Source organism: Bos javanicus, chromosome 6, assembly GCF_032452875.1.
Source record: "Bos javanicus breed banteng chromosome 6, ARS-OSU_banteng_1.0, whole genome shotgun sequence".
Taxonomy (NCBI): Eukaryota; Metazoa; Chordata; class Mammalia; order Artiodactyla; family Bovidae; genus Bos; species Bos javanicus.
This window is the reverse complement of record NC_083873.1, coordinates 113,201,336-113,228,678: the sequence shown is the minus strand read 5'-3', so window position 1 is coordinate 113,228,678 and position 27,343 is coordinate 113,201,336. Positions and strand designations below refer to the sequence as shown.

At 43.6% G+C, this 27,343-nt stretch overlaps 1 protein-coding gene across 1 annotated transcript in view; it reads right to left on the bottom strand.

The window, feature by feature from the left end:
* LOC133249184 (epididymis-specific alpha-mannosidase-like) overlaps positions 1-15,773 on the bottom strand; it is a 41,634-nt gene extending 25,861 nt beyond the window's left edge. Inside the window, exons 1-3 of the mRNA XM_061419246.1 lie at positions 15,636-15,773; positions 14,146-14,292; positions 12,716-12,821 (exon numbers count right to left, since the gene is read on the bottom strand). Of these exons, the coding sequence (XP_061275230.1) occupies positions 12,716-12,821; positions 14,146-14,292; positions 15,636-15,773 (391 nt within the window). The remainder of the gene's footprint in view (positions 1-12,715; positions 12,822-14,145; positions 14,293-15,635) is intronic.
* Between the last annotated feature and the right edge of the window lie 11,570 nt (positions 15,774-27,343).

Genomic DNA, 27,343 nt, shown 5'->3' with positions numbered 1-27,343 from the left:
TGCAGCCATGAAATTAAAAGACACTTACTCCTTGGAAGAAAAGTTATGACCAACCTAGATAGCATATTCAAAAGCAGAGACATTACTTTGCCAACAAAGGTCCGTCTAGTCAAGGCTATGGTGTTTCCAGTGGTCAGATATGGATGTGAGAGTTGGACTGTGAAGAAAGCTGAGTGCCGAAGAATTGATGCTTTTGAACTGTGGTGTTGGAGAAGACTCTTGAGAGTCCCTTGAACTGCAAGGAGATCCAACCAGTCCATTCTGAGGAGATCAGCCCTGGGATTTCTTTGGAAGGAATGATGCAAAGGCTGAAACTCCAGTACTTTGGCCACCTCATGTGAAGAGTTGACTCATTGGAAAAGACTCTGATGCTGGGCGGAATTTTGGGCAGGAGGAGAAGGGGACAACAGAGGATGAGATGGCTGGATGGCATCTCTGACTTGATGGACATGAGTCTGAGTGAGCTCTGGGAGTTGGTGATGGACAGAGAGGCCTGGTGTGCTGCGATTCATGGGGTCGCGAAGAGTCGGACACAACTGAGTGACTGAACTGAACTGAATTGAAGTGAACTGAAAGCTCCTAAGCTTATTAATAGACAAAATCTTACTGTACTGACTTCTCATGATGTAAGTGGGATCTTAGACTCTAAAACTCAGAGTGACAATGGCTCCATCTTTAAAACTACTGTAACTCAAGGTGTGTCAAAAGCTCTTGGAATAGAATATCACTTACACTGTTCCTGGAGATCCCAATCTTCAGAAAAAGTTGGAAAGGCTAATGACATTATTAAGAGGCATCTGTGTAGGAAACTCAGAAACATGAGACAGTTGGTTTAAAGTTCTCCTTGTAGCTTTAACGAGGGCTCGAACTCCCCCTAAGAAGAAGGACCTGTCTCTATGACTGACTGGTTTTGTGCACAGATATTGTCATAGATCCTGAAGGGTTAAAATTAACTATTTGACTCAGCTTTCAACTTTTCAACCTCCTGATCAATTGAAAGCTTCCCATGGTGGGTTTCTCCACTTCAAGGAAAAGACTTTCTTCAGCTTTTCTTCATCTGATGACATCAACCAATTTTAAGAAGGACTGATATAACGTATTGTTCCTTAACTGTGGACATAATGTAACTTTTAATTTTGATTATGTTTTGACTTGGCTTAATGCCTATTTTGTCTTATATCTGTAACTGCTAAATGGGGTTTGTTTCTAACTGTCTGAAAGCTTTTAAGTTACAAATGGTTGTCCAGGCTCCTACAAGAGCCACAACCTCCTCCAAGTACTGCTTGGGTCCCCTGGATCAGAGACCCACAATATGAGGGTAAGGAGAATATGTTACATCAACAATTTAGGGACAATGCCCCTCAACAGCAGGAAGTAGCTATGGAATGAAAATGATGCCCCCTTTCCCTTGGCAACATAATTCTCCCAAAAGAAAAAGGAAGATTGAGAGAGTCAATCCCTGGGCAGTTTGATCAGAAGTCCAGGGTCTCTGAGGAGGAGACAGGTGTCTGGGGCTCTCAAGGAGGAGATAGGGGTCTGGCATTATCAAGGAGGAGGAAAGGACAAATGCTATTTTCCTTATGTTTCCTTACTAAGGATTATATAAGAATAATGTATCCTGTTTAAGGTCATGTTTCTCCTTCCTGAAAACTTTCTGACTAATCCTGTTGTCTTAAAATGTATACTATGGGAGTAGATCTAGAAAGGTCTTTACAACCTTGGGACATTATTTTGATTCATTGTAATAATCGATTAAAAACTATGTAATTCCCTTGCTTAGACTAGAGAGGGGGGCATTCTCCGACCCCTTCTGATGTCTATGTCAGAAGCTTCCCCTGTCCCTTTTCATAGTTTAACGAAACTCTGCTACACAAAATCTCTTGAGTGATCAAGACTGGTTCCTGGTCCCAAAGGAAAATCTTTGCCTTTGTAAATTACCAATCTGATATTGATATCGTTCACAGTAAGCTATCATATAGGCTTTAGCTGGCCAGGCTCTTCTATCCATGGGATTTCACAGATCACAATACTGGAGTGGAGTCTTCTCCAGGGTCTCTTCCTAACCCAGGGATGGAACTCATGTCTCCTGCATTGGTAGGTGGATTCTTTACCCTTGAGCCACCAGGGAAGACCCCCACCCCACCCAGTTAGGTCAGGGGAATAGACTTCTAGCTGGCACCTGCATTCTCAAGCCTCCCACAGTTCCACAGTGGCTAGAACAAATGCCACATTACAGAAAGTTAATCAGGGTGAAAAGGCAGAAAGATATGTCCCAGAATAAGGGACAAGATAAAACCCCCAGAAAGACAACTAAATGAAGTGGAGATAGGCATGCTTCCAGAAAAAGAATTCAGAATAATGATAATGAAGATGATGCAGGATCTTGGAGAAATAATGGAGAAGAGGCAAGAAATGTTTTCCAAAGACCTGGAAGAACTAAAGAACAAACAGCAATGAATAATACACTAGAAAGAATTAACAGCAGAATAACGGAGGCAGAAGAATGGAAAAATGACCTGGAAGACAGGATGGTGGAAATGACTGCCATAGAACAGAATATTGAAAAATGATGAAAAGAAATGAAGGCAAACTAAGACACCTCTGGGACATCATTAAATGCACCAAAATTTGCATTATACGGGTCCCAGAAAGAGATGAGAGAGTCCCAGGAAGGATAAACTCAAAGAGGAGCACATCAAGATACATAGTAATCAAACTGACAAAAATTAAAGACAATGATAAAATATTAAAAGCAACAAGGGAAAAACAACAAATAACATACCAGGGAACTCCCATCAGGCTATCAGCTGATTTCTCAACAGAAACTCTGCAAGCCAGAAGGGAATGGAAAGATACATTTAAAGTGATGAACGGGAGAAACTACAACCAAGAATACTCTACCAGCAAGACTCTCCTTCAGATTTGATGGAGGAATCGAAAGCTTTCCAGACAAGCAAAAGTGAAGAGAATTCAGCACCATCAAACCAGCTGTCTTTTTTTTTTTTTTTAATTGGAGGCTAATTACTTTACAATATTGCAGTGGTTTTGCCATACATTCACATGAATCGGCCATGGGTGTACATGTGTTCCCCATCTTGAGCCCCCCTTCCACCTCCCTCCCATCCCATCCCTCTGGGTCATCCCAGTGCACCAGCCCTGAGCACCCTGTCTCATGCATCAAACCTGGACTGGTGATCTGTTTCACATATGATAATATACATGATTCAGTGCTATTCTCTCAAATCATCCCAGCCTTGCCTTCTCGTACAGAGTCCAAAAGAGTGTTCTATACACCTGCATCTCTTTTGTTGTCTCGCATATAGGGTTGTCGTTACCATCATTCTAAGTTCCATATATATTTGTTAGTTACGGTATTGGTGTTTTTCTTTCTGACTTACTTCACTCTGAATAATAGGATCCAGCTAATAAAACTGATTCAAATTTATTCTTTTTAATGGCTGAGTACTATTCCATTGTGTATAGGTACCACAGCTTTCTTATCCATTCGTCTGCTGATGGGCATCTAGGTTGCTTCCATGTCCTGGCTGTTATAAACAGTGCTGTGATGAACATTGGGGTACACGTGTCTCTTTCAATTCTGGTTTTCTTGGTGTGTATGCCCAGCTGTGTGATTGTTGAGTCAAATGGCAGTTCTATTTCCAGTTTTTTAAGGAATCTCCATACTGTTCTCCATAGTGGCTGTACTAGTTTGCATTCCCACCAACAGTGTAAGAGGGTTGGTTCCCTTTTCTCCACACCCTCTCCAGCATTTATTGTTTGTAGACTTTTGGATGGCAGCCAGTGAGATGGTACCTCATTGTGGTTTTGATTTGCATTTCTCTGATAATGAGTGATGTTGAGCATCGTTTCAGGTGTTTGTTAGCCATCTGTATGTCTTCTTTGGAGAAATGTCTGTTTAGTTATTTGGCTCATTTCTTGATTGGGTCGTTTATTTTCCTAGAATTAAGCTGCAGGAGTTGCTTGTATATTTTTGAGATTAGTTGTTTGTCAGTTGCTTCATTTGCTACTATTTTCTCCCATTCTGAAGGCTGTCTTTTCACCTTGCTTATAGTTTCCTTCGTTGTGCAAAAGCTTTTTAGTTTAATTAGGTCCCATTTGTTTATTTTTGCTTTTATTTCCACTACTCTGGGAGATGGGTCATAGAGGATCCTGTGGTGATTTATGTCGGAGAGTGTTTTGCCTATGTTTTCCTCTAGGACTTTTATAGTTTCTGGTCTCACGTTTAGATCTTTAATCCGTTTTGAGTTTATTTTTGTGTATGGTGTTAGAAAGTGTTCTAGTTTCATTCTTTTACAAGTGGTTGACCGGTTTTCCCAGCACCACTTGTTAAAGAGATTGTCTTTTCTCGATTGTATATTCTTGCCTCCTTTGTCGAAGATAAGGTGTCCATAGGTGCGTGGATTTATCTCTGGGCTTTCTATTTTGTTCCATTGATCTATGTTTCTGTCTTTGTGCCAGTACCATACTGTCTTGGTGACTGTAGCTTTGTAGTATAGCCTGAAGTCAGGCAGGTTGATTCCTTCAGTTCTATTCTTTCTCAAGATCTCTTCAGCTATTCGAGCTTTTTTGTATTTCCATACAAATTGTGAAATTTTTATTCTAGTTCTCTGAAAAATACCATTGGTAGCTTGATAGGGATTGCATTGAGTCTATAGATTGCTTTGGGTAGTATACACATTTTCACTATGTTGATTCTTCCAATCCATGAACATGGTATATTTTGCCATCTATTTGTGTCATCTTTGATTTCTTTCACCAGTGTTTTATAGTTTTCTATATATAGATCTTTTGTTTGTTTAGGTAGATATATTCCTAAGTATTTTATTCTTTTCATTGCAGTAGTGAATGGACTACTTTCCTTAATTTCTCTTTCTGTTTTCTCATTGTTAGTGAATAGGAATGCAAGGGATTTCTATGTGTTGATTTTATATCCTGCAACTTTACAATATTCGTTGATTAACTTTAGTAATTTTCTGGTGGAGTCTTTTGGGTTTTCTATGTAGAGGATCATGTCATCTGTAAACAGTGAGAGGTTTACTTCTTCTTTTCCAATCTGGATTCCTTTTATTTCTTTGTCTGCTCTGATTGCTGTGGCCAAAACTTCCAAAACTATGTTTAATAGTAGTGCTGAGAGTGGGCACCCTTGTCTTGTTCCTGACTTTAAGGGAAATGCTTTCAATTTTTCACCATTGAGGATAATGTTTGCTGTGGGATTGTCATATATAGCTTTTATTATGTTGAGGTATGTTCCTTCTATTCCTGCTTTCTGGAGGGTTTTTAATCATAAGTGGATGCTGAATTTTGTCAAAGGCTTTCTCTGCATCTATTGAGATAATCATATGGGTTTTATATTTCAATTTGTTAATGTGGTGTATTATGTTGATTGATTTGTGGATATAGAGGAATCCTTGCATCCCTGGGATAAAACTCACTTGGTCATGATGTATGATCTTTTTAATGTGTTGTTGGATTCTGTTTGCTAGAATTTTGTTAAGGATTTTTGCATCTATGTTCATCGGTGATGTTGGCCTGTAGTTTTCTTTTTTTGTGGCATCTTTGTTTGGTTTTAGTGTGATGGTGGCCTCATAAAATTAGGGTGATGGTGGCCTCATAGAATGAGTTGGAAGTTTACATTCCTCTGCAATTTTCTGAAAGAATTTGAGTGGGATAGGTGTTAGCTCGTCTCTAAATTTTTGATAGAATTCAGCTGTGAAGCCGTCTGGTCCTGGGCTTTGGTTTGCTGGACGATTTCTGATTACAGTTTCGATTTCTATGCTTCATGGGTCTGTTAAGATTTTCTCTTTCTTCCTGGTTCAGTTTTGGAAAGTTGTACTTTTCTACTAATTTGTCCATTTCTTCGAAGTTGTCTATTTTATTGGCATATAGTTGCTGATAGTAGTCTCTTAGGATCCTTTGTATTTCTGTGTTGTCTGTTGTGATCTCTCCACTTTCGTTTCTAATTTTGTTGATTTGATTCTTCTCCTTTTGTTTCATGATGAGTCTGGCTAATGGTTTGTCAATTTTATTTATCTTCTCATAAGCCAGCTTTTAGCTTTGTTGATTTTTGCTATGATCTCTTGTTTCCTTTGCATTTATTTCTGCCCTAATTTTTAAGATTTCTTTGCTTCTACTAACCCTGGACTTCTTCATTTCTTCCTTTTCTAGTTGCTTTAGGTGTAGAGTTAGGTTATTTGATTTTTTCCTTGTTTCTTGAGGTAAGCCTTTATTGCTATGAACCTTCCCCTTAGCACTGCTTTTACAGTGTCCCATAGGTTTTGGGTTATTGTGTTTTCATTTTCCTTCGTTTCTATGCATATTTTGATTTCTATTTTTATTTCTTCTCTGTGATTTGTTGGGTATTCAGCAGCATGTTGTTCAGCCTCCATATGTTGGAATTTTAATAGTTTTTATCCTGTAATTGACATCTAATCGTACTGCATTGTGGTCAGAAAAGATGCTTGGAAATCTTTCAATTTTTTTGAATTTACCAAGACTAGATTTATGCCCCAGGATGTGATCTATCCTGGAGAAGTTTCCGTGTGCACTTGAGAAAAAGGTAAAATTCATTGTTTTGGGGTGAAATGTCCTATAGATATCGATTAGGTCTAACTGATCCATTGTATCCTTTAAAGTTGTGTTTCCTTGTTAATTTTCTGTTTAGTTGATCTATGCATAGGTGTGAGTGGGGTATTAAAGTCTCCCACTCTTGTTGTTTTATTGTTAATTTCCCCTTGCATACTTGTTAGCATTTGCCTTACATATTGTGGTGCTCCTATGTTGGGTGCATATATATTTATAATTGTTATATCTTCTTCTCGGATTGATCCTTTGATCATTATGTAGTGTCCTTCTTTGTCTCTTTTCACAGCCTTTATTTTAAAGTCTACTTTATCTGATATGAGTATTGCTACTCCTGCTTTCTTTTGGCCTCTATTTCCATGGAATATCTTTTTCCAGCCCGTCACTTTCCATCTGTATATGTCCTTTGTTTTGAGGTGGGTCTCTTGTAGATAACATATATAGGAGTCTTGTTTTTGTATCCATTCAGCCAGTCTTTGTCTTTTGGTTGAGGCATTCAACCCATTTACATTTAAGGTAATTATTGATAAGTATGACCCTGTTGCCATTTACTTTATTGTTTTGGGTTCGAGTTAAACACCCTTTCTGTGTTTCCTGTCTAGAGAAGATCCTTTAGCATTTGTTGGAGAGCTCCACCAAACCGGCTTTATAGCAAATGCCAAAGGAACTTCTCTAGGGAGGAAACACAAGGGAAGAAAAAGATCTACAGAAAATAAACCCAAAACAATTAAGAAAATGGTAAATTGGATCAAACATATTGATAACCACACCAAATGTAAATGCATGAAAAGCACCAACCTCCACTTACCAGGTCACTCTGCTTAACCCAAGCAAAAAATTTGTTCCTATTTTATATTGTTAGGTTAATCATGTTTCCATAATTGTTTGTAATTGTAACTATCTTTTATTTTTTGTCTGGCTATTTATGGTGAAAACTGATAAGAATCTTTTACATTTGTGATTATGTAGTTCAGTTCAGTTCAGTTCAGTCGCTCAGTTGTGTCCGACTCTTTGCGACCCCATGAATTGCAGCACGCCAGGCCTCCCTGTCATCACTAACTCCCGGAGTTTACTCAAACTCACATCCATCGAGTCAGTGATGCCATCCAGCAATCTCATCCTCTGTCGTCCCCTTCTCCACCTGCCCAGTCCTTCCCAACATCAGAGTCTTTTCCAATGAGTCAACTCTTCGCATGAGGTGGCCAAAGTACTGGAGCTTCAGCTTTAGCATCATTCCTGCCAATAAACACCCAAGACTGATCTTCTTTAGAATGGACTGGTTGGATCTCCTTGCAGTTCAAGGGACTCTCAAGAGTCTTCTCCAACACCACAGTTCAAAAGCATAAATTCATCGGTGTTCAGGGTTCTTCACAGTCCAACTCTCACATCCATCAATGACTACTGGAAAAACCATAGCCTTGACTAGACGGACCTTTGTTAGCAAAGTAATGTCTCTGCTTTTGAATATGCTATCTAGGTTGGTCATAACTTTCCTTCCAAGGAGTAAGTGTCTTTTAATTTCATGGCTGCAATCACCATCTGCACTGATTTTGGAGTCCCCATAATAAAGTCTGACACTGTTTCCACTGTTTCCCCATCTACTTCCCATGAAGTGATGGGACCAGATGCCATGTTCTTCACTTTCTGAATGTTGAGCTTTAAGCAAACATTTTCACTCTCCTCTTTCACTTTCATCAAGAGGCTTTTTAGTTCCTCTTCACTTTCTGCCATAAGGGTGGTGTCATCTGCCTATCTGAGGTTATTGATCTTTCTCCCGGCAATCTTGATTCTAGCTTGTGCTTCTTCCAGCCCAGCATTTCTCATGATGTACTCTGCATAGAAGTTAAATAAGCAGGGTGACAACATACAGCCTTGACGTACTCCTTTTCTTATTTGCAACCAGTCTGTTGTTCCATGTCCAGTTCTAACTGTTGCTTCCTGACCTGCATATAGGTTTCTCAAGAGGCAGGTCAGAGGGTCTGGTATTCCCATCTCTTTCTGAATTTTCCAGTTTCTTGTGATGCACACAGTCAAAGGCTTTGGCATAGTCAATAAAGCAGAAATAGATGTTTTTCTGGAACTCTCTTGCTTTTTCCATGATCCAGCAGATGTTGGCAGTTTGATTTCTGGTTCCTCTGCCTTTTCTAAAACCAGCTTGAACATCTGGAAGTTCACGGTTCATGTATTGCTGAAGCCTGGCTTGGAGAATTTTGAGCATCACTTTTCTAGCATGTGAGATGAGTGCAATGGTGTGGTAGTTTGAGCATTCTTTGGCATTGCCTTTCTTTGGGATTGGAATGAAAACTGACCTTTTCCAGTCCTGTGGCCACTGCTGAGTTTCCAAATTTGCTGGCATATTGAGTGCAGCACTTTCACAGCATTATCTTTCAGGATTTGAAAGAGCTCAACTGGAATTCCATCACCTCCACTAGCTTTGTTCGTAGTGATGCTTTCTAAGGCCTATTTGACTTCACATTCCAGGATGTCTGGCTCTAGGTGAGTGATCACACCATCGTGATTATCTTGGTCGTGAAAATCTTTGTTTTGTACAGTTCTTCTGTGTATTCTTGCCACTTCTTCTTAATATCTTCTGCTTCTGTTAGGTCCATACCATTTCTGTTTGAGTACGTAACTATTACTCAATACCATGTGTCATGATTGGTCAACAGAAAAATAATAGAATGTATCACTAAAACTACCATTTCATAGAAAAACCTGTAATCACTTTTTAAAATGCAGATACATATCAGAATTTTCTTGGAATCTTTTTTTTTTTAATATAAATGCCCAGGCATTGCTGTTTTTTCTCCAGAGCTCCAGATACATTTGTCATGAACCACCATAGTTAAAAAACAACTGGACTATATGATGATTTTTTACTTTTATCTAGTTTGTTTCACTTTTGCTATTTAACATTCAGTGCTTCTCACTTCGTTTAGTTTTTGTTTTCCAATTTCTGCATCTCTTTTTTTGTTCTTTTTCACCCCTTCTTCAATTGTAGTAGCAATGCTTTTGTGTGTGTGTATATATATATATATAATATGCATAACATATACTTATATATCTTAGAATATTTATGAATTTCTGCCTAAATAAAAAATGCATGACATTTTGATTTCAGTTGTTTGACTAAGGATGAATAGATGCTAGATTTTTAATTAAAAAACAGGTATGCAACAAACAAGAAAGGTGTACTGTACAGCATAGGGAACTTTATTTAATAACCTATAATAGAAAAACATTTCAAAAATAATATGTGTGTGTATGTACACTGCATCAATCGCTCTGCACCTAAAACCCTGTAAGTCAGCTGCACCTCAATAATATACATAATAAGAAAAAGTAAGTAACTTTTTAAAAAAGAATGCGACCATCACCTGCTAGCAGCGTGATTCATGTAAGTTTCAGCAGCATTTTTGCCTCATATTCAACCTCCAAGAATGGGGTTTTGTAAGTCTCCCCATCTCCAGGACTGCGACCAGGACTGACGGAAGGAAGTGTATGCCTTGTTTTTAGAACAGGAGGTCATCATGAGATGAAGTCAGGGCCCATCCTCTGAGGGTCCCAGGAGCCTGATGGTGTTGGAAATGGAGCCTCAGAGAATATCCTGGGGAGGATCAAGAGGTCCACAGCCCTTCCTGCCCCAGTGATGGGAACCTATCTTAGCTTAGATTCTGGCTCCTCTGGTCTGCCTTTCAAGGTCAGCTGTGCGGTGTTTAAGAAGGTGAGCATGGTGGTCTGAGACCAGAGATGAGGAATGATGATTCTGTAGGTACCCGGAGGAAGAGAGCTCAGTGCCCTTTCCCTCCCTCTATGCCCACCAGCCCTGGCTGGTCAAATCCTGGACTGAGCCCTGGGGACCCAGATAAGAATCAGACACCGGTCACTGCCAGAAGCAAACTGTAGGTCACAGTGAAGAGGGGAGGTACTCGAGCACTGTGGCCCCAGTGGAAGGTTCCTGGACATGAGACTCCCTAGGTGAGTCTGACTGGAAACAACAGGAAACCTTGTTCTGAACCACAGGAGGCCTTGTCTTAGGGGCAGATCTGGGAAGCAGGAAGCAGAAGGAACAGGAGGAAAGCAGGAGGTGAGGCCTGAGGCTGCATTTTGCAGACAGGGGAGTTTCTATGGTAAAACATAAAGATTCCCATGAGCTTATCACTTCCATCTAGAAATAAGGCAGCAGAAACTCAGAAGGAAGGAAGCACCGATTAAAGAGTTGAGAGGAGAGACGAGGTAAGAAAATCCAAAGAGAGAGCCCAGTGCCATCGTGATGTCCTGCACAGGGTCCAACTTCAGTGGAGTGACAGTGGGCTAGCGCCCAGCCCACACTGCAGTCAACCGGGTTCTCCCACTGACACTCTGCCCTCCTGTAGCTTCAGTCTTAGTGTCTCTTCTGCGAAAGAGAGTGCGAGCCTGATGCCCTCTGGACACCCTGCCTTCTGGGGTGAGTGAAGTGATGCCTGTGAAAAACATCTGTTAAGCAGAGGAGAACGTGCCCTTCGTGGCAGTATGTGTGGTGATGGAGGTTGTGAAGGTGATGGTGGTGCGACAGTGGTGGTGTTAGTAATGCATATGGAAGAGGCGATGGTGGTGATATGGTGGTATTGATGAGAGCTGTGTTGGTGTGATGGCTGTGATGCCAGTGGTTGTGGTGTTGACAAGGATAATGATGATGCAAATGGAGTTGGTGGTGATGATGGTGGTAGTGAGGATGGTAGAGGCGGTGGTAACGTTTGTCAGTTTCTGTTAGGCTGTTGGCACGGATGATGGCGGTTGTGCAGTAGGTGGTAGAGTTAGCCCTGGAGGTTTGGTGGTGGTGCTGGAAGTGGTGGTGCGGGAAGCGGTTGGGGTGTTAGAGGTCACCATGAAGGTGATAGTGCTGGTGATCCAGGTCCTGCTTGTGGTGGTGGAGACGGTGCTGCTGGTGGCAGGGGGCCAATGTTAGCGGTAGACGAGCGGCTGTTGGTTTTTGGGGTGGTGAAGGTGATGAGATTTGGATGGTAGTAGAGGTGTTGGTGTTGTGATGGTGTGGATGTAACAGTTGAGAGAGTGGTTGTATGCACTGGTGTTAGAAGGGGTATTGAATTGGGGGTGAAATGAGAAATGGGGAAATGGGAAATGAATACATTTTCAATAGATTTCCCATATTTTTCTACATTTGCTTCCTTTTGTCCCCTTCTCTACAAGAATGGTGTTTAAAATAATTAACACACTTTTAATTTTGATGGTGGTCGGAATGCGAATAGTGGTGGGGAATGTGGTGGTTTTGGAAGAGGTGCAGGATGGGTAGGTTGTGGTAATGGTGGTAATTTTGGTGTTGGTTGGGGGTGTTGGTGTTAGAAGCGATGCAGTGATGGGCTGAGCTGTTAGTGGTGATGGTGGTGGTGCTGGAGGATTCACTACGACTTGGAGGCGGTGGTACTGCAGGTGGTACAGGCGCAGATACAGGTGACATTGGTGATGGTGGTGATGGTGATGGTGCTCATGTTGGAGGTGCTGGTGTTATAAATTACGCAATGATGTGCCAAGATGTTAGTGGCGGTGATGGTGGTGTTGGGCATTCATGACAGACTTGGAGGTGGTGTTGTTGGAGGTGGTACAGGTGCGGGTATGGATGGTGGCAGTTGTAATGGTGGTGATGGTGGTGGTGCTGGAGGTGTTGGTATGGTTGAACAGTTGGTGGGTGAGGTGATGGCAGAGATGGCATCTGACCCTTATTGATCATTGACTAGAGATCCACATGCTGTACTCAATGTGGTCTATTTGAATTATTTCTATTTAAACTTTATAACACCCATTTGAGATAGATCATACATCATTACCAAATATTTTTATACAGGAGGCAACTGAGGCTTATTGAGGCTGCATCCTTGCCCAGGGTCACAGGGTTGGGAGTTAGCAGAGTCAGGAACCAGCCAGGCTGGCTCGTCTAGAATCCAAACCCTTATCCCCTGTACTTGGGCACACATGGACACGGCACCAGTAATCAGTGTTGACTGGGCACAGTCTCCTGCCGAAAGGGGAAGACAGAGCTCAGGACCAGGGCTCAGACACCCAGTCCCAGACCCGCAGGAGGCCACAGGGACCCTGATCTGTGGAAGAATAATCAAACCTGTGAGCTGGAGGATCTGGTCATCAATGTGGGTCACGGCCTCGTCGTGCATGACCTGGCCTCCGAGGACAAACTCCAGGCGACCTTTAGCCACAAGCTGGTGGACCTTGGCGTGATGGGCAGAGAGAAACGCCATGTTACACCTCCCAGGCTGAACCATTTTTGTTTGCTGGTCTCATGCCTACTGCATCTCCAGGTCCTTCCTTCAGACTCCTCAGCCTCATTTCTTCTGCAAATATCAGGACACTGTCTGTCCTGGTCAGCACTTTGTCTAGCTCTGAGAACGGCACCTGGCCATGGCTGATGCTTCATCAGGCATACATACAGGTACACAACTTTTGTTTTGAAATAATTTCAAAGTTATGAAAGTGTTGCAAGGATTGTAAAAAACACTCTCCTCCCATAAATCTTTCCACTGATTGTTGTTTTTCAGTTGATCAGCCATCTCTGACCCTTTGTAACCCCATGGACTGAAGCATTCCAGGCTTCCCTGTCATTCACTATCTCCCAGAGTTGGCTCAATCGGATGTCCACTGAGTTGGTGATGCCATCTAAGCTCCTTATCCTGTCATCCCCTTCTCCTGCCTTCAATCTTATCCCGCATGAAGGTTTTTCCAGTGAGTTGGCTCTTCTCATCAGGTGGCCAAAGAACTGGCGTTTCAGCTTCCCCCAATTATCTCACTGTTAATATTGTTTACCCATTTCCTTAACACTATTTATTTATTTTAATCCAAGATATGGTTTACTTAAACCAATTGAAAATAAACGTTAGAAGCTTCATGTCTTTAATTCCGTAGTTCACTAAGTCTTGAGCAAGAAGATCATTATAGCTCTTATATAATTAACTAAATCGGGAATTTAACATTAATCATGCTCCGAGTGAATTCACATGCAGCTGAAGAGGCTAGCCCCATCCTGTGATGACATGGAGATGAGGAGAGGACCTGGCTCCAGACTGCCTCTCCAAGGACCATGGCCTCTGACCCACTGTGATACAGAATTAATCAGAAGGGTAATCCACAGGGACTTCTGCACCCCTGGATGGTCAGTGGCTCCAGTGTCCATGGGAGCCACGCAGATTCATAAGTGAAGTCAGAGGGTGTGGACACAGGGTCACCCTGATGTGCCCAGGGTCAAAAGTGACCCTATTCACACCAGCTGAGTGCCCAGCTGGGCTGCCAGAGCTGCAACTTTTCAGGAGGAACCAGAAAGGCAGGATGAAACACAAACCTGTCCCCTGGGCATGGGGCTGACCACAAACCTGTACTAAATGGGCCCTGGGCACAGCTCAGCACAGTTGGGGCCTCCTGGTCTATGCATCCCCGACCTGGTCACACAGAGCACAACCCAGGAGCTTCCTGAAGGGTCGTCCCCAGGACCCCCAGGGCATCTCCTCTCAGCTGGTCAGGACACCCTGAGGGAAGCGTTACCTTGCGTTTCTGCCAGTCTGAGGCGACGCCGTCCCACCACAGCCGGAAATATTCCTGCTCCACGGCGATGAACCTGCGCTTTTTCTTAAGGGTCAGTGCCTCCACCACGGAGTTGTAGACGTTGGTGACATAAGCCTGCATGCTTTCCTGCGGTGGGGAGGGGAAGAGACCATCACTGCAGACCCGTGGGGGAAACCACAGGGCGTGGACCAGGGAGCGACGAGGAAGGTCCAGGGAGACATGGTGCCTGGGGGGCACTGGTGCTCCCACAAGCCTGTCCAGGCCCTGCAATCGGCTCCCCCTGCTCCTCAAACAAGGGAGCCCAGCGTCCACTCTGTAATGGACACACGGTGAGCCCTGCATTGAGAGAAGCACCCGGGCAGACAACCTTTGATGGGAGTCTGCCCCTGAGGAGAGTCATGAGGAGGCAGACACTCTACGTGACAGAGGGTCGTGCCAGTCCAGCCAAGGCCGGGCCAGCCCAGAGGGGCATGCTGACCACTCCTGCCTTGGAGCACAGACCAATTGACAACAGGGCCCAAGAAGTGAGGTCCAGGGACACTGATGGGCCTTCTTGGGATGAAATAGTGGGGAAGTGTGTGTCAAGGGCTGAGGCTGAGAGAAGCTGACCCCGCGATCTCTCTGAATCTATCTTCTCCCCAGGGGCTGGGAGCCCCCAGGATGGAGCTGAGCATGCTCCCATCTGGGTCAGGCTGACTTGGGCAGCACCCACCCCATTCCTCAGTGTCCCTTCTGTAAACTGGGGGTGACGAGCATGCTTCCCCACTTGTCAGCAGTTCCACACGCAGACGGGTAGCCGGAACCAGGCTCAACACTCAGCCTCAGGGCCTCTTGCTGCCCAACTCCCTTTAAAATGAGCGACTCAGTTATTAACATCTCATGGAAATTATTGTATCCACGATCACAGAGTGGTCCTATTCATTTATTTCCTTCCTCCTTCCAGAAAGAGCTTGTGCAGGCCTGGGTAATCATTTCAGTTACCTGCACCAGAAACTTATGGAAATCAGTCTTTCCCTCTTTTCCTCTGCCCTGGTTCATTCGTTCACTCAATGGAATTTTGAAGAACACCTTCCACACATTGCGACTAGGGACACATTCTCACCCCTGCCCACAGCCAGTCTGCCTTAGTTTCTCTGTCGTGTCCAAATCTTTGTGACCCCATGGACTATAGCCCACCACACTCCTCTGTCCTTGGGATTCTCCAGGCAAGAATACTGATGTGGGTTATCATTTCCTTCTCCAGGGGATCTTCCTGACCCAGGGATCGAACCTGGGTCTCCTGCATTGAAGCCAGATTCTTTACTATTTTAGCCACCAGGGCAGCCGACATCCAGTCCATAGCCAAGTACAGGTGGGCCCAAGGCCAAGTTCCCTGATGGCAGAGACCCAGGACACAAACCCACTCTGGAGTCCAGATGGAAAAAGGACCGCAGCTTCAAGAGGTGTGTGGGGTCACTCGGGGCACCTACCTGTACGGTGTGCAGCCAGCCCACGTCCATGTGGCTGTGGGGAACCACAAAGACCCTCAGTCGGGGCTCAGGCTGAGCCCGCGGGGGCCACATCAGGCCCAACTGCAGGAGAAGAGGCAGCCAGCTCTGCAGCTCCATCTCCTCGGCCGGCTCTGGGGCTGGAGGACGTCTGCCTGCCTGCAGAGCCCAGCCTCCTGCCAGCTGACTGGGCCACCGCCCTTGGTGGATGCAGTGGGAAGGAAACCAGAGTGACACCCACACAGATGCTGTCACCTAAGCAGTGCAGGCAGGTGGCACTCGCTCACTGCCCAGCAGCACTCTGCTCCCATCTGCGGTGTCCTGACCATCCACCTTTAGACAAACCCCAAATACGCCTCCCCTGGGGGGACTGCCAGCTTCCCTCTAACCGGGCCTGGATCTCCTCACCCCAGTCCTCATGCCTTTCCCTTAGGCCTCTCCCAGTATTTCCCACTGGGCATCTTGCCCATCCCTTTCCCCAGCCCACTGGACTGACTCCATTACACCGCCCTGCAAATCATAACTCTCAAGGTGGGGTCTGCCACCACCAGGAAGCCTGCCCTGATACACTCTCCTTCACATGAAGCCCCAGTCTGAGCCTTGCAATAGGAATTGTAGTTGCTCTTTTAAGGAGGAAAGTTGGCTTTCACAAATAGGACCTGACAACCCGAGTTTGCACAGCTAGTGTAGGAGCAGAAGGCCTGAAATTTTCAGAATTAGGTCTGGATCAGGGATAGCGACCGTGGCAAGATGCCTAAGCTGTCTGCATCTCAGCAGTCCATCTGTAAAATGGGGCGCCCATAGATGTGCTGGGGACCCGAGAGGGAATGCACAGGAGATGACAACAGTGGTGTCTCCTTCCTGGAGGATGCCTGGCACATGGTGCAGCCTGCAGGGGTCAGAGTGTTGCCTGGGGATCTCTAACCCTGACTCAGGAGCAGGGGTCTTGGAGCGGGCTCCTCTCTCTGACCTCCAAATGCCTGAGTGGCTCTTTCTATCGCTGCCAGACCTGTGACTCACTCTCCCTTCGGGCAACCTTGTCCACTCCCCCAGCAAATACAACTGGAGAGCACGGTCTCCAAGCAGGTCTCCATCCTCTCTCTCCCATCCCGTCCCTGGTATGCACCTGACCTGACTTGATCTTGACTTCCTCCTACTGAGTACAGGACCTGCGTCTTCTCCCTTTGTAGCTGGTGAACTTGTGACTGTCTAGGAACCAACAGAATGGAGAAAAGATGGCCTGTGTGACTTGGAGGCTGTCAGAAGTGGCAAGACACAGTTTGCCTTGGTCCCTGGTGTGCTCATGTGTGGATCCCGGTGCGCCCGGCTATGGGGAGCCCTAACCAGGCCCTGTGGAAGGAGACGCGCAGCAGCCCTAGGAGCCCTGCAGAGAGAGGGGCAGGCCAGCCCTGCTGCTCCAGCCCCTGCCCCGTGCGCCTGTGCCCACGTGGAGATGTCCTCCACGTCCCACAGGTGTGTACTCTCATCCCTCCAACAGGCCTGTGTATTAGCTGTTCTTGTCATAGATCACGGGGGATGTGGAAGATACTCAAGTCCCTCCCTGCCATCCATCTCCTTTCACCTCCAGTGGGCACCTGTGCTGGTATGATGCTGACCTGGTGCTACCCAGAGCCTCTTTCCTGAGGGCCTGACCCTTGGTCAGCATCCCTTCCTGAGCCACAGCGCCTGCCTGTCCATTCAGCATCCAGATGAGGCAGAGAAGACCAGAGATGCCCATGTGAGCTCCAAACCAAGTCTTCTTGGCCTCCTTGTGCTCAGCTGGCCTGATCTACCTCCTCACATGGTCTGGGTCAGTTTTCCTCGCTACACTGCTGAATCTTTTCTACTGGCCTTTTGGCAGGAATAACCCATAGTGACCAGGCCAGCAGGAACTTCTCCCATGGTGGAAGCACCCCCACTTTGAATGCCCAGACCTCTGAACTGGCAGTGTCCAGAGTCATGTATATGAGGTTCCAGTTCCCAAGTAGGTCCCTGGGAGTGATGACAATGGGCCCCACCTGTTTCCTTCCCACATATTCTACCCGCTCAGATCACCAGGCTCTGGTCACTGGTTTGGGGTGTACATGCCTCCTAGAGGGCAGTGCCCCAGCCTCACAGGTGCCATCTCCAAGCTCCTGCTCAGCAGAACCTCCAACTGGTTGCTCCATTCCTCTCTCAGGTCAGCAGTTCACAATCGGAGTGTAGTCACCATGGCTGTGTACCCACTGCCACACCTCCTTACTAAAATCCATGCCACTGGCTGGCACCCTTTACCTCCTAACCCATTCATCCTTGATTCCTTCTCAGAGGCCATAGTGAGGGTCACCCATGTCATCCGTTAATCTACTTTGCCCCTAAGAGTCCTGGTTCCTTGTAACCATCTCCATAGCCCAGAGTGGGCTTGCTGCCCCTTTTCTCTTGAAATGTACAGTAATTTCATTGACTTTCCTTCTGACAACTATGTTCAGACACCTTACTTCTGATTGTCACATTGTATTACCTCAAGTGCCACCGAGGAGCCACTTCTGTAATCTTGTGTCTCCCGTCAGCCCCGGTCTACAGCCCAGGCCTTTGTCTGAGCTTGTTGGTGAAACCAGTGCTCAGTTTATGGACGGTCCTCTGGGCCTCTGACCTCACCAACCACCACCATCCAGCCCATTCCTACATCCCTGCATCTTTAACCCTCTGTCCTCCACCTGTCGTGCCAGAGTTGGCATCTCTCTTTCACTCAGTGTAGACCAACCCTGTCCACTTCAGAGTACTCTGCAGGCTGTTAACGTGCCTCCTGCTGTTAAATCCTTTGTGATTAGTGTTTAATCTGCCATAACAGGATACCAGAGAAAGGACATGAACAGCAGACATGTATTATCTCACAGATCTGGAGATTGCAAGGTTCCCCTTGGGAGGCTAGGAGTCAGGCAGCTTCTATGACAGCCTCAGGGGCTGACTGTTCTTCACCATGAGGTGGCATTTCCCTGCAGGGACAGGCTACAGTGCAAGAGCAAGTCATTCTGGAACAGGCTCATGCCCAGCTTGAATAGGCTACTTGCTGTTCTGTGATTCATGACTTTGTTTCCTGGAAGCAAATTGTCAAGCAAAAGGGATGGTTCCGCATGTGTTTTGGCCGCTCCAGTGAGATCACCAGGAACTCCATATTGAATCCAACCTGGTGAGAAGAACACAGGGTGCGATACTTCCCCCGCAGCAAAGTCAACTTGTTCCCACCTGTGGGCCCATGGCCTGTGAGCTCCCCTTGATTGGGCATAGCAGCCTGTGAGAGTATGAAGCATGACTTTTGCTGGGTGTTCTAGACAAAGAACAGCCCAACCCTACTTTGTGCTGCGTGGGAGTTTGTAGAGTGGACACACGAGCACCATTCTCGTATTCTTTGTGGCATTAGCATTCTCTGTCCTCTTTGCTAAGTGAACTGTCTTGAGGAGTTCAAACTTGTCTTGATGAGCAGACTGCCTGGAGCTGCCTCTAGTGCCAAGTGCCTCCCCACAGCAGCAGGGACCCAGCATCCTCTTGCCTCTAACCTTCCACAGCTCCTGTGTCTGCCCTCTGGGAACTGACCCTCAGCCTGCACCTCAGACTCTCTAGGACTCGTCCCCCCGCCTTTCTGGCCTGTTTACAATGAGAGTGTTCTAAAAATTTACTGATTTAGAAATTTATTCCATTTAAGGATCCATCATCTGCCATTGACAAATCCTATCTCAGTAGCAATTCAAACCAATTAGAGGCAAGAGGTGTTCCTACAAGAGAGTGCAAAGTATATTGCCTTCACAAGCTCTAGAAAACAGCCTAAGAAAGTAAAGGCCTTCATTGCTTAGCAGATGCAGTGAAGGTTGAGATGACACAGGCCTTCATAGAATGGGACCCCCTATGACAAATTTCCCTGAGAGCTGACACAGCCAAGAGACTACTTGGAAACCCAGTTTGTCTAACTGGGTGAAAGCTGTAACCCATATTATGTGTACATTCTGGATTGCAGAGACCAAGCTCTCAAAATAGAAACAGGACTCCTAGCAGTTCAAGTAGAACATATATATCTCAAAGGCACAGGGAGATAAATTCAAGTTCCTCCCAGAAGGGCTTTTGTTCCTTTAAGGTCAGAATTCTGAGAAGATATTTTATCGAGACAACTTTCTCTAACTGCATACACAAATTTCAAAATGTGCTTTGGAGTATCAACAGAGCTCCATCTTGGGTGAGTTCTCAATTAAGTGAGTACTCGCAAGTATAAGTTCTGTACCTGTATAAACCCTGGGCTGGGGTGTAAGCTGAAGGCTGGCAACCTGTCATCCCTCTTCTTTATGATTTGAAAGGTTTGTTTCCCATTTTAAAGTTGACTAGTAAGGATAGAATCATACTGAGAGCTGAGTGATGGGCCGAGGTGCTGTTTGTGAGCATAACTCCTCTTGGGGTCACCCTAGAGTTGTTCCACTCTTCTACATTTCTAGTTTCTCCCTCCTGCGGTCTAAAACCACTGTGAATGTTGAGAGGATTGGGTGTCCAGCTTTTTCTGTGGGTCCCTGTGAAAGAGTTAAAGCTTAGGCAGGCAGATCCTTTAAGGTGGAGATGAACATTCTCTCTCATGCTTTCCTTAATCCTTGTTCAATAATGTATCTTGCCTGAGAACTGGCCTTTCTTTGGGTCCGGAACTATTGATCACAGAGCACAAGGTCTTACTCATGGAAATGCTTTTCTTAGGTTCTATGTTAACAACGATAATTGTAACAAATTTTGCCTGGGAACCTGTTTCTCAAGACTGGTACCCCTGATTGCACAGCAACAGCATATCTTGCCCAGAGACATTGCCCAGAACCCGTTCTCCCTGGCCAATCCTGTGCCAAAGTTATCTCAGGATGTATGCCTTGGGAAAGGCTCTGGTGGAACTCTTACAACCTTGAGCATTCTTTTTATCAATCCCCAGCAGCAAGTTGAGAAGTATATAGGCTAGGCTAGGCTAAGTCGCTTCAGTCGTGTCCGACTCTGTGCGACCCCATAGATGGCAGCCCACCAGGCTCCCCCATCCCTGGGATTCTCCAGGCAAGAACACTGGAGTGGGCTGCCATTTCCTTCTCCAATGCATGAAAGTGAAAAGTGAAAGTGAAGTCGCTCAGTCGTGTCCAACTCTTGTCGACCCCATGGACTGCAGCCTACTAGGCTCCTCCATCCATGGGATTTTCCAGGCAAGAGTACTGGAGTAGGGCGCCATTGCCTTCTCTGGAGAAGTATATAAGGTCCTGCTTAAACTAGTGAGGCGGGTACTCTTTCTATCCCCTTATGATGTCTATGTCAGAAGCTTTCTCTGTCCTGTCACTTTAAGTAAAACTTTGCACGCAAAGCTCTGAGTGACTGAGACTATCTTTGGTTCCAGAGTTAAATCTTCTCTTTCAGAAACCACAAATCTGGTGGTGCCGTTCACTGTAAGCTATTATCTGCACAAGCAAATTGTAAACTAATAAGTGAGTTTGTCTATGGGACCACTACCCAGTATGTGGACTTGCCTCCAACACTCCCACAAGTTTCTTGGCTGCCTGAGAAAGCTGTCACCAGTTGGAAGATTTGTTTCATTTCTTTGAAGCTGGCAGCTCTCATTTGGTAGCTATAAATTTTTCCAACAATTTCTATTAAAGTAGCTGAATATGGGAAAGACATCATCTCAGCCTCCTATTTAATCACTGAATCCAAACTACCCCAGTGTCTCTCAACTGAGTAAAAATCCCTGTAACTTTAATCCTTGTAAATTTTAATTTACATTTTAATTACATGTTAATCCCTGTAAATTCCAGGGTAACCCAGGGATCTTTTCTTGAAGTTAAATCCAAGGAAAACCTGCTCCTCAAAGTTAGTTTATCCACCGCCAAGTAATACTTAGCACTGTCACCAATTACAGAAGATCCAGGGCACAGAAGGCTTCCCCGTTTTCCATCCTGAGTTCTCCTCAGGTGCACCATTGGTGGGTAGCTTGATCCTTGTAGTACTGAAATAGCAGTCAACATTTTTTTTCTTTACAGTTAACTTTTAAAATAAGACCACCTGAGGCTACAGATGATCCTTTAAGGCATCTTTAACTCCTTGGTCAAAGGCCAAACTATAGGCTGTAGTTAAAGAATTTCTTAAAACCAGGATCCTCAAGTTCCTGTAAATGGACAACTTCCTCAGATTAGTGACTAAATATATTTAAAAAGCAGAAAATAAGATGAGAGGCAACTGATCTGACTAAACTCATGATCACAGCTGATATTCAGAACCTGGTAGAAATTGTTTTAGGCCACCTCTCGTAAGTTAAAATAGAACTATGTATCTAGAAGGAAAAAAAATGGAGATTGAGAATGATGTAGTTGAAGGGCACATATTTCTAGACATTATAAAATGTATTTGTAAATTTGTTAATCTAATTAATTCTGGTATGACAGACAGTTCATATGCCTACTTCTTAGTTTTTATTAGATTTTCATTTCAGTTCAGTCGCTCAGTCGTGTCTGACTCTTTGCGACCCCATGAATCGCAGCACGCCAGGCCTCCCTGTCCATCACCAACTCCCGGAGTTCACTCAGACTCACATCCATCGAGTCAGTGATGCCATCCAGCCATCTCATCCTTTATCATCCCCTTCTCCTCCTTCCCCCAATCCTTCCCAGCATCAGAGTCTTTTCCAATGAGTCAACTCTTTGCATGAGGTGGCCAAAGTACTGGAGTTTCAGCTTTAGCATCATTCCCTCCAAAGAAATCCTAGGGCTGATCTCCTTCAGAATGGATAGGTTGGATCTCCTTGCAGTCCAAGGGACTCTCAAGAGTCCTCTCCAACACCACAGTTCAAAAGCATCAATTCTTTGGCGCTCAGCCTTCTTCACAGTCCAACTCTCACGTCCATACATGATCACAGGAAAAACCATAGCCTTGACTAGACGGACCTTTGTTGGCAAAGTAATGTCTCTGCTTTTGAATATGCTATCTAGGTTGGTCATAAATTTCCTTCCAAGGAGTAAGCATCTTTTAATTTCATGGCTGCAATCACCATCTGCAGTGATTTTGGAGCCCCCAAAAATAAAGTCTGACACCATTTCCACTGTTTCCCCATCTATTTCCCATGAAGTGATGGGACCGGATGCCATGATCTTCGTTTTCTGAATGTTGAGCTTTAAGCCAACTGTTTCACTCTCCACTTTCACTTTCATCAAGAGGCTTTTTAGTTCCTCTTCACTTTTGGCCATAAGGGTGGTGTCATCTGCATATCTGAGGTTATTGATATTTCTCCTGGCAATCTTGATTCCAGCTTGTGTTTCTTCCAGCCCAGCATTTCCCATGATGTACTCTGCATATAAGTTAAATAAGGAGGAGGTTTCTAAAAGTTCAGAATTCTAACTAATGTATTTAATTAGGACTACTGGAAATAACAGGAGAAACAACTCTGCAAGGAAAGAAGGATGTGTCCTTGGCTAAGAAAAGTTATGAGATATGGGGATGTGCTTTTGCTAAAAATAAAAACAAACAAAAGCCCCTCCTCCCCCTGCAAGTATCTGTCTCAGGATGAAACAGAAAAGGAGAGATCACAGCATGCAGAGTAGGGGGTAAGAAACTCACTATGAGTGGTCAAGCTGGCTAAAATTAAGTGAATTTACTATAAAGTTTATGAAATTAAGCTTTAATATTAATAGTATACTTAGGTAAAAATGAAACTTTATTTCTTTTTTACTTTCATCTATTAAAAGGATAAAAGTTTTATGGACTGTTGGACTGCTCCTGAAATGATCCTGAAAGATTTTTCCCCCTTTTAAGTAATCCACTTAGAAAACAAAGATGTTGTGTTTCATCAAAATAATTTTGCCTTTATCAGGTCTTTGACAGTTTCAGAAAACTGCTGCTGCTGCTGCTGCTAAGTCACTTCAGTCGTGTCCGACTCTGTGCGACCCCATAGACGGCAGCCCACCGGGCTCCCCCGCCCCTGGGATTATCCAGGGAAGAACACTGGAGTGGGTTGCCATTTCTTCTCCAATGCATGAAAGTAAAAAGTGAAAGTGAAGTCGTTCAGTTGTGTCCGACTCTTAGCGACCCCATGGACTGCAGCCTTCCAGGCTCCTCCATCCATGGGATTTTCCAGGCAAGAGTACTGGGGTGGGGTAGTCTTCCTAATATTAAGAGAGCTAAGTTTTGCTCACAACTATGTAACCTTTTGTATTTTTCTTTGAAATTTTTTTATTGTCACTTTGGTCAAACAGGTGGTTAAGTATTCTTTCATAATTATCTGTCATCCTAGTTAATCAAATATCCAAGCCTTTTGATTTTTTTTTTTTTTTGACAAGCTATCCCAAATCAAATTATATATGAAATCCTTTTGACCTCAAGTTTATTTGGGGACTTTTCAGAGGTCCCCGAAACATCTCAGAAGATTTTTGCTCTCTTTATGTAAAGAAAGATATTACATGAATTAGCCTTATTTCACATGATAAGTTATATAGGGGAGATTGTCAAATAAGTCATGCTAAAACTTCCTTAGATTATATTTTTGTGGCTTTCTTATTGGTGGTAAGGGAGAAGATCAAGATGGTGGAGTTAAAGCATGTGATACTCACCTGCTCCCCTGAACATACCAAAAATATATGCACATATGGAACAATTCTCACTAAAAACTTAACTGGAAACTGACAGAAGAATTCCTATATAATCAATCCTATAAGAAAGATACACACATAAGATACACATATAATTGAATAAGAAAGGGTAAAAAACGTGACGTGGTCAAGACCAACGCCTGGGAGGGGACTCAGAGGAACAGTGAGATTGCAGATGAAAGTCCATGCAAAAGGAAATCAAAGAAAGCTGGAATAGTAATACTCATATCAGAAAAAAATAGACTTTAAAATAAAGATGATTACAAGAGACAAGAGAGGATACTACACAAGGATCAAAGGATCAATCCAGGAAGGAAATATAGCAATTGTAAATATATATGGACCCAACATAAAGGCACCTCAATAAATAAGGTAAATACTAACTGGTATCAAAAGGGAAATCAACAGTAACACAATACAACTGGGATATTGTAACACCCTACTCACACTAATGGATAGATCATCCAGACTGAAAATTAATAAGGAAACACAAGCCTTAAATGACTTATTAGATCAGATTGATTTTATATCTACAGGATAGTCCATCCAAAGGCAGCAGAAATATACTTTCTTCCGAAGCGTACATGGAACATTCTCCAGGCTAGATCACACCTTGGGCCACGAGTTATGACTCGGCAAATTTAAGAATATTGAAATCATATCAAGCATCTTTTCTGAACCACATCACTATGAGAAATCAGTTATAAGGAGGGAAAAACTGTAAAAACACATGAACACTTGGAGGCTAAACGATATGTTACTAGACAACCAATTGATCAATGAAGAAATCAGAGAAATAAAAAAGGTACCTAGAGACAAATAACAGTGAAAACAAAATGATTCAAAACCTATGGGACACAGCAAAAGTAATTCTGAGAGGAAAGTTTATAGTAACACAGTCTTACCTCAGGAAACAAACAACAACAAAAAATGTAAACAACCTAACCTTACACTTACAGCAACTAGAGAAAGAAAAAACAAAACTGAAGTTAGTAGAGAGAAAGAAATCATAAAGAACAGAGCAAGAATAAACGAAATAGAGATGAAGGAAACAATAGCAAAGATCAATGAAAGTAAAAACTGGTTCTTTGAGAAGATAAACCAAACTGATAAAGCTACAGCCAGACCCATTAGGAAGAAAAAGGAGAGGATCCAAGTCAATAAATTTAGAAATGAAAAAGTGGAAGTTGCAACTGATTCCACAGGAATCCCAAGGATCATGAGACTACTATGGGCAGCTATATGGATGTAAAACGGGCAACCTAGAAGAGATGGATAAATGCTTAGAAAAGTACAACTTCCCCAGAGTGAGCGAGAAAAACATGAAAATATGAACAGATCAATCACAAGTACTGAAATTGAAATTGTGACTAAAAAAATTCCCAACTGTTGACTAAAAAATTAGTCATAACCTGAAAATAGAGACTTATTTTATTTGGTGGGAATGTTAAGGACTCTGATCCAGGGAGGCAGCATCTTATTAGCCCTGAGAAAACTGTTACAAGGAGTCAGGAGAGGGATTCAGGCTATATACAAGTGTGCAACAAAGGGAGAAGGCAGTATGAGCATCAAAGATTATTGTTGAGGAAGGAAAACCAGACACCAAGCTAAGAAACTTATCTTTCTTCTATGTATGGGAACACGCAAGCCTCCAGACACTGAATTCGTTCCTTTCATATGCACCTCCAGGGCCAAATCCTTGACTGATTGATTGTTCCCACCCTTAATACCTTGTTCACTGAAAGGAGTGACCTTCATGGTGGATGGCTGCTGTTTGTAATCCCCTGAATCCCTCAGAAACCAGGATGGCAGTGTCTGTTGGATCGCAGGCATTGTTTTCCACTTGGGGAGCCCTCATTCACATTTGGAGGCCCAAAATTGCTGATGGCTGTGACATTTCTTGCCCACTGATATGGCAGAAAATATTTCATTTCACACAACAAACAAAAGTCCAGGACTAGATGGCTTCATAAGTGAATTCTATCAAACAATTAGAGAAGAGTTAGCATCTATCCTTCTCAAACTATTCCGAAAACTTGCAAAAGGAACACTCCTCTCGTTGTGTGAGGCCACAATCACCCTGATACAAAAACCAGACAAAAAGACCACACACACACAAAAATATAAGCCAATATCACTGATGAAAATAGATACAAATATCCTCAACAAAATACTAACAAACTGAATCCAACAACACATTAAAAGGATCATATGCCACGTGCAAGGGAGATTTATCCCAGGAATAATTGATGAAGAAAATCAAAGATGGCACAAACAGATGGGCAGATAGCTCATATTCTGAGATTGGAAGAATCAATATCTTCAAAAAGACTATACAACCAAAGTAATCTACAGATTCAATGTATTCCCTATCAAAACCAATAGCATTTTTCACAGAATTAGAATAAAACACTTTACAATTTGTATGGAGACAAAAAGAGATACCAAATAGCATGATCAACCTTGAGAAAGAAAAATGGACTGGAAAAATCAGGCTCTCCAACTTCAGACCACACTTCTAAGCTACATTAATTAAGAAAGTATGGTATGAATGCAAAAAAAGAAATACAGATCAATGGAAGAGGATAGAGAGTCCAGACATAAACCCTTGCACCCATAGTCACCTAATCTATAACAAACAAAACAAGAATACTCAACAGAGAAAAAACAGTCCTTTAGTACGTGGTGCTGGGAAAACTGGACAGCTATATGTAAATCAAAGAAATGAGAACACACCCTAACACCCTACACAAAAATAAACTCAAAATGGATTAAAGACCTGGATGTAAAGCCAAATGTTATAAAACTCTAAGAGGAAAACATAAGCAGAACACTCTCTGACATAAATCACAGCAAGATCTTTTTTGGTCCACCTCCTAGAATAATAAAAATAAAAACAAAAATAAACAAACGGGGCTTAATCAAACTTAAATGCTTTTGCACAGCAAAGGAAGCCATAAGCAAAATGAAAAGACACCCTCAGAATGAGAGAAAATATTTGCAACGTATACAACAAACAAGGGTTTAATCTTCAAAATACACAAATATCTCATGCATCTCAGTATCAATTAA